The following is a 7787-nucleotide window of genomic DNA, read 5'->3' on the forward strand; positions in this document are numbered from 1 at the left end:
TTTTATGTAGCTATTAAATACTAAGTAAAATGAAGTATATTAATGATGTATTACATTAACTATTGAGATTTATGGAAGACAGTAAAGCACAGCCCTCTGCTGACAGTAAAATTTCACCTTCTAAAGAATATACTTTGAGCTCGTTTATGAACTGTTAAATATTCTGCCCCATTACTTATTACCAGTTTTATTTTAAGGCATTGTCTCTAGAAAAAAATACCTTTAATTCTTAAATGTTATTAACTGTAGAAGTTAGTTTTATAAAGTACTAAGATTTTTTAAAACTTCCCTGTAAACTCACTTCTAATATCAAATTTTCTGTATGATCATGTGAAAAGTATCATTTTGTGCAAAGCAAAAGAAAAATTTTTAATTCTGAATTTTGTTTAGACTTATTCTGAAATGACATTAATAAGCTTAAATGTATAGGCTTTGGACTTAACCTGCTGTGTAATGATAGTTTTTTTCCTTTTTATACCTGAATGGAGACTTTATTTGGGAGTGTTTTGATTGTTAAATGGGGTATTTATATTAGCTTGAGGGCAACTCATTAACTTTTGTTCAGAATACTAAAATGTGACATATATATTTTTAGCAGGTTACTTTTCCCAACTCTCTCATCATTGCATGAGGATTACAGAGAATATCTACATCCAGCAATATGTTTCAGAATTGGTTTGTAATAATTAGAGGAATTAAAAGTTAGAAACATTAAGATTTGCTTATCAAAAATTAGGTGTTGCTTTAAAGGAAATAATGGGCTATTCTTTGTCCTTATTTCTGTCAGAAACTCTTGCTTTGCTATTTGTTCTCCCAGCAGTTTTTGGTTTAATTTCTAATGTGTCTAATTTGTGTAGGCGTCGACCAGAAGATTATGATATTCATAACAGCAGAAAGAAACCAAGGATTGACTATGCCCCTGAGTTTCACCAGAGACCAGGTTAATATTTTATAATCCTGCAGATATTTGACTTAAAATTATTTTAGACACATACACACACACATTCTCATATATCATAATCCTATAGTTTTAGAAGTGAGAAAACAAGGACATGACTGCTTAAACCTTAGGAAATTATTAATAGTCCTTACTTCGTAATTCTTCCTGTTACTTTGTTAAATTGCCTGATCTATTTTATTTTAGTATGACTCACTATAATCAGTTAATTACACAAATGGAACTGCATGTGTTTTAAGATTAAATATAGTTAGGAAAAGCAGTGACCTTACACTCTTATTATACTTTTTACTCCCTATGATACTTAGTATATATGTGGCATACAGTTTTAACTGGAAACTGAAATTATTTATTTATTTTTCTATATAAAAGTTCTTTGGCTTTATGAAGGGAGGAATGGCAAACACTTGGTTTGTAATCTAAAAGCAGCTATTCAGTCAATCTTTTCCTTAACCAGAATTTAAAAAGACAAACTTTATTTAAGAGAAGATATTTAAAACAGTCAATGATACCCTTGTAAAAGTTAGGTAGTTGGAAATTGGGATTAGCAAGCACTATAGCACTATAATGTAACAAGTGGCTTGATAAGTTTCATTCTTCTCCAAAATGGGATATTCCAGAGAATGAAATTCGTTTCTTACTAGTAATATGGCCACTATTTTTGCATTCTAATTTGCTAATCCTTTACTAAAAGGGGGTGAGGGGCAGAATATTTGTCTTATCATTATCATTCTGTCATTTAAAATGTCTTCATTTTTGCAGTTTTGCTTTACTTGCCTTGAAGTTTGCATTTTGAAAATTTATGATTGATTTAGCAAAGCTGGTGTATACCCAAGGTGGAAGATAAACATTAGTTTTAAAGGACGTTTTGTTACAGTGTCCTCAAGATAATTGCTCTGCCCTTGCCTTCTTTATAGTGCAGAATGAAGATATTATCTATCTAGCAGAATTGGGGTATGGATTTAGAAGAGCCATATGAAAAATGTCTTGAAGTTTATAATTCTGTGATATCAGTAAGTTATTCAGTCACCTCCTAGATTATCATGTAATCTGACAAAAAATTAAACATGGAGCAATGCAATAGTACCATCACTGTATTCCATGGGAAGAATTGAAATGAGTGGTAAGGAACATTTAATTATAATGCCATAGTAAAAAAATATAAATTTGATTTACTAAAATATTTGATGTTTGAACAGGGTATTTAAAGGATCCACGATACCAGGAAGTAGACAGGTAAGTTGGGTTCACTCTTGCTTAGTTTTGAATTACATTCTTGGAACAAGTTTATGAATTACCTGAATTTAGTTTCACAAATCTTATTCCCAACAGACGATTTTCAGGAGTTCGCCGAGATGTATTTTTAAATGGGGTAAGCATTCATTTACATATTTAATGTGCATAAAATCAGGTTCTGACTTTGTACTTCTGGGTTTGATTTTATTTATTATTGATGTTGTCATCTTTCATTTTAGTCCTACAATGATTATGTGAGGGAATTTCATAACATGGGACCACCACCACCTTGGCAAGGAATGGTTTGTATTACTATTTTTGCAAGTTACTTAACTTTCTTTGCAATTCCATATATTTTGAGTGTTTGCTTGAATATGATTGTTATAGTTACTATTAACAGACTTGAAATATATAATAAATGCATGCTGTTTTTAAAACTAAATGATTTGTGTTAATAGTACAGGCTTAGTTGATAAAGTGGTAAGATTTATTATTATAGTGGCTAGTAGTGCAAACTCTGCCTGGCTTAAAATATCTTCCACTTTTAGCTCTAATATCTTGGGCAAGTTTATAATACATTTCTTAGTTTTCCTTACCAGTAAAATTCAGTGGGCATTTATTCTTTGACTCACCAAACTTGTATTTAGTACTTACACTATGCAAGGCAGGTGAATGAATGGACTTAATGCCTGTACTTGTGTGGTTTAAAATTTAATGGAGTAGTGTTAACCTCATAGCAGGACTGTTGAGAAGCTAAATTTATAAAATATGTGTAGAGTCTAACCCAGTTCCTGATCCTAATACTCAGTGAATTATATAAAATAAGGTTATTAAACCCTGTTCCTAATTTTTAACTCTTCCTTGAAGAAAACTGGATATTATTTTTAAGAGTATATTTCAAGGAATTGAGGGTAGCTGAAGCATTAGCCCAAGAAATAAAAAATTGGAAGTTCAAGTAGTTCCTATTGTTTCTTCCTTTTTCTTTTCTTTAATTTTAAATGCTGCCTGTAATGTGGTCTCTTCATCTGACTTTTGTTTCACTTAAGGTACTTTATACAGATAGATGAATTACTAGGTTTCCTTCAGATTTTATAAAATTAGAAAAAAAATCAAAATATTTAATATTATCTTGGCATGAACTAGAGAAATAACCTTTGGCGTGCTCTTAACTTTATAATGGCCTTTAAAAAGTTATTAGCTCATGAAGGTTTTGTTTTGTTCTGTTTTGTTTTTTGTTTTTTAAGAATAGATTTTTAATAGTGGTTAGGCTCTCTGATTCTAGAGGCAGGATTCCTGATGTTGTGTCCCAGTTCCATCCCTTTACTAACAATGTTATCTTAAGCCAGCTACCTAGGCAATTGGTGCTTAAGTTTCCTCTTTTATAAACCAGGATTAAGAATAGTACCTATCTCATAGGGTTGCTATGAAAATTAAATGAAATATATAAGTGCTTAGGACAGTGCCTAGCTCGTAGGAAGCACTATGAAAGTGTTAGCTATTTATGTTAGTATTTAAATGACAGTACAAAAGTACAAATATGTTAATCTTAAAAGATGTGTAATTAGTTTATTAAGCACATGTTTTCAACAAGCAAATAAAGAGGGTATTTTAAAGAATCTTAATGCTGCCAAAGTAAATTGTTAGTACAAATTACTTGTTTGGGGTGGGTGGTTTGGGCATGGGAATTTTAAGAATGGTTTGTTGATAAGGGTATTTGGTAGATGCTTATAAGAAATGGTTTTCTTTTTTTAAGGCTCCTTATCCTGGAATGGAACAGCCTCCACACCATCCTTACTATCAGCACCATGCTCCACCTCCTCAAGCTCATCCCCCTTACTCAGGACATCATCCAGTACCACACGAAGCAAGATACAGAGATAAACGAGTAGTAAGTGCAAGAGAAAGCAAGTGTGAGGGGACTTGTGACTTAGGAATTCTGTAGTTAATATAAGTGTGGGGGATACCAGATTATGTTGAGTGATGGACTGTTTCATATTTTTACTGCAAACTGTTGTGGAGTAATTCACAACTTTCTTTTATTCAAAATGACTAGCCCCTTTGGATTATTTAAATGACTATGTATATCTTTTTTCTGATCAAACAAACTGCTTAAGTTGAGGCAACTCTTACATATAACTCTTAGATAATGTCCTGGGGATATAGTGAGCTAGGATATTTTTTTCCTGTCCTGTAGTCTTCTGTTATAACTTCAATATTACAAGTAGGATTTCTAAGTTTTCTATATATTCTGACTCAATTTTCATAGGATAGATGGTGTATATTAAACTTAGAGATAATTTTATCATTTAGTCATATATTTCCATTTCTACAAAATTTTGTTAAAACTAGTAACCAAATTAATTGTTTCATCTCTATCCCTGATTCTTTATAATAATGCTAGCAAATGACAAATATGTTAAGAAATGTAGCAGAATAATAATTGTCCTTTAGTGATTATTGGTTCTAATAATTTGATACAGTGGACATGAAAGCTTTTTTTGATCACTTCAAAACAGGTTGAATGAAAGTCTCTAGTTTGATGTTTCTGGGTTTTCATTATACTAGTTGAGCTGTTTGTTTATTATGTAGTATCCATTTCTTTCCCCTAATAGTACTTTTAAAAGTGAAATTATTTCCTGGCACTTGTTAGCATAGTTCCTCTCCTCCTATGTAAGTTTGATAGCCTTAGAAAGGTAGTTTGTGGTTAAAATAGGATGCATAATTTGGGACTGACACCCTGACCCAAATTCCTACCCTCCCAACACACACACACACAATGATGAATTTGTATTGGGCCAAATAAACCATTTTTATCTTCCAACTTAGGTGAAGAGCATGCATATTTGAGAGGGCCAGACCGAGCAGTAACTTCCTAACCTATCTTTGAGATACTTTTAACTACTGTCATTTCCTTATCATCATAAAGATACTAATCCTTGAAAATCAAATCATATTAATATATTTAACATTCAGTAAAACAAGTTAAGAATCCTAATAGACTGTAATAGTTTTATTTCAATCACACAGAAAGAAATACTATAGCCCATGTATGATGAAACTAGGCATGATAAAATCTTAGTCAACCAGATGGGTTTTGCTGTTTTTAAAAATGCTTATAGGTACCATGATTTTCAAAATAGGAAGTCTTCTCCAAGGTCCTTCACTGAAGTATACTTGTCCTTTTTCAACAAGTTCTATTTTATACACCTTTATGTAGTAATTTTTGGGTTACAATACACATTCTTTGCTAACATACACATTTTATATATGAAAGGAATTGTAGAATTGTGTTTTGAACCTTATATTCTGTATATGTAAACAGTCTTTTGAAGAGAAACTAAGTTCAGTAAGTAAAGGTGAGTTTAGGACTTAGGGTAGAAAGCTAGATCAGGGGCCAGGCTGAGAAGTAGCCTCAGTAACAACTTACACCTCACTTAGACATTTGCTTCTTTTACCTTTCCTTGTCATCCTCAGCCTTTTGTGTATTATAGCTCTGTGTGGAGTAGACTTCACAGTCTAACTGAAGTACATATTTTCTTAACATTTTATCAAATCCCATAAACTTGTTTGTCTTTAACAGTTGCTGAGTTTTGAAGAAAATCTGGAATTTAAGAATTCCTGATTTCACCTTAAGAGGGCAGAGTTGGTTCAGGTTGGTTTGCAGAATCAGAGGAGGAAAAATTAGAGTTCATCTGTTGAAGGAAAACTGATGACATTTAGCATAATGGCAGCATGATGGTTTATGGTCATTACTGGGTGATTACTTTTGCCTCAGTCTTATTAAAGGGATACGATGGAAAAGTTATTAAAGTTACATAGGAAACTGAGAAATTATTTTTAATGAGTTGGATAAACCTCTGTTGTAAGTCTAATTAGTAAGACATCTAAATTCTTAATATCAGAATTACAGTCTGTGAATTAATGCATCATACATTTCTCTATATTCTTTCAGTATACTGGACAATAATTACAATATAGGGATTCCACATACCTAATCCATTTCTTAACTTTTCTAGCATGATTATGACATGAGGGTGGATGATTTCCTTCGTCGCACGCAAGCTGTTGTCAGTGGTCGGAGAAGTAGACCCCGTGAAAGAGACCGGGAGAGAGAGCGAGACCGTCCTAGAGATAACAGAAGAGACAGAGAACGAGATAGAGGACGTGACAGAGAAAGAGAAAGAGAGCGGTTATGTGATCGGGACAGAGACCGAGGGGAGAGAGGTCGATACAGAAGATAATTTGCTTTTGGAAGCACTGATTGTTTAAAGATTAAAAATCTTGAATTTTTTGTGTGTGTTTACAAGTAGTAAATTTATTTTCATCTGTCTACTTATAAAGTTCATTGTGTAGAAGGATTTATTATGTCCCTCTTTGTTCCAAGCATGCAGTACAATAAGAACTGGAAAAACTCAAGTCCTCCAAAAATGCACAGTTGACAGTTTGAGTTGACACTTTTATTGGGGCAGAATGGAACAAGTCCAAGAATGTAGATACTGATTTATTCTCCATAAATGTTCATATGCTTATAGTGTGTTCATCCTAGAGTTATTTTTTTGTTTTTTGTTTCATTTGGGTCTTGATTGATGACTGCCATGATATTTTTGCTTTGATGTGTTTCTAAACATAGTTGCACACGGTTCAGTAAAAATAATGCTGCTATTAAGTATGCAAATATTGAAAAGTATGATGGTTTGAGTCTGGCAGTGTTATAGCAGCTTCTTGGTTTCTTCCCTAGTCTCTTGTTTTTAATCTTAAAAAGTCACTTTTTATTTTTCGTTAGTCTTCAATGATGAGAGCAATATAAAGAAGACATTGCTATCTAATTTTTAATCTTTTTAAATAAAAAATTCCTATGTTCAGTAGCATGGTTGATGCTATTGTTTAGCCTTCCCCTTCAAACTGTGTACATTGGCTTGGAATGTTCACAACTTGTGTATGTGGCAGCGGAAGATAATGCGCATATTCTACATTGCTACTGTTTTGTATAAAATAAATTGATAAAGATGAGAATTACCTGTTGTATTTCTTTCTTACCTGATGTAAGTTGTTTTCTAATGCATATCTGGGCATAAAAAAATGCTTTGTGTTCAGGAATTCTAGGAACTCCATTTGCCCTTTCTTTGCAGATTTTAGCAGAAATGATTGACCTCGGCCAATTACATTAAAAGCTTACATATATTTCTAATGTAAGAACTAATGGTACACAATGGAGTCATTGGTGTTTTGGTTAAGAATTCATCTGTCAAAATTTTTGGATCTACTCTGGTTAACGGGATTGATTTCTTATTTCAGGTTTTCTGTTTTCATCTTAGAAAAGTGAACTCTACAGATATTTTCTATTTTACTTTAAAAGTACGCTTTTTAAAATTTAACCCTCTTCTAGTTTCATATTTAAAGTTAACCATCACTCCGTCCCTATAGTAACAATCTAAAAATAGAGAGTCATGTAAGAAGTGTGAGAGACTTCTGCATTTCAGTTTCTTGAATTATACCTGAAATTTTGGCCTTTGTTCAAAGTTGAATATTTAAACATTTGGGATATTTGAATGTTTGACCACTTTTTACTGTTTTCATTTAGTGTCATTTACAG

General features: G+C 32.3%; 1 protein-coding gene across 4 annotated transcripts in view; it reads left to right on the forward strand.

Moving 5' to 3' along the window:
- YTHDC1 (YTH N6-methyladenosine RNA binding protein C1) overlaps positions 1-7207 on the forward strand; it is a 31101-nt gene extending 23894 nt beyond the window's left edge. For 2 of the 4 annotated variants that reach the window (XM_017672702.3, XM_017672704.3), the window contains 6 exons: positions 858-940; positions 2158-2194; positions 2267-2330; positions 2434-2496; positions 3948-4082; positions 6211-7207. In XM_017672702.3, the coding sequence (XP_017528191.2) occupies positions 858-940; positions 2158-2194; positions 2267-2330; positions 2434-2496; positions 3948-4082; positions 6211-6435 (607 nt within the window). In that variant the 3' untranslated portion in view covers positions 6436-7207. The remainder of the gene's footprint in view (positions 1-857; positions 941-2157; positions 2195-2266; positions 2331-2433; positions 2497-3947; positions 4083-6210) is intronic. The other 2 variants (XM_017672705.3, XM_017672703.3) reach the window with 1 other exon arrangement.
- Positions 7208-7787: the final 580 nt, after the last annotated feature.

This window comes from Manis javanica, chromosome 5 (genome assembly GCF_040802235.1).
Source record: "Manis javanica isolate MJ-LG chromosome 5, MJ_LKY, whole genome shotgun sequence".
NCBI classification, from domain to species: Eukaryota; Metazoa; Chordata; class Mammalia; order Pholidota; family Manidae; genus Manis; species Manis javanica.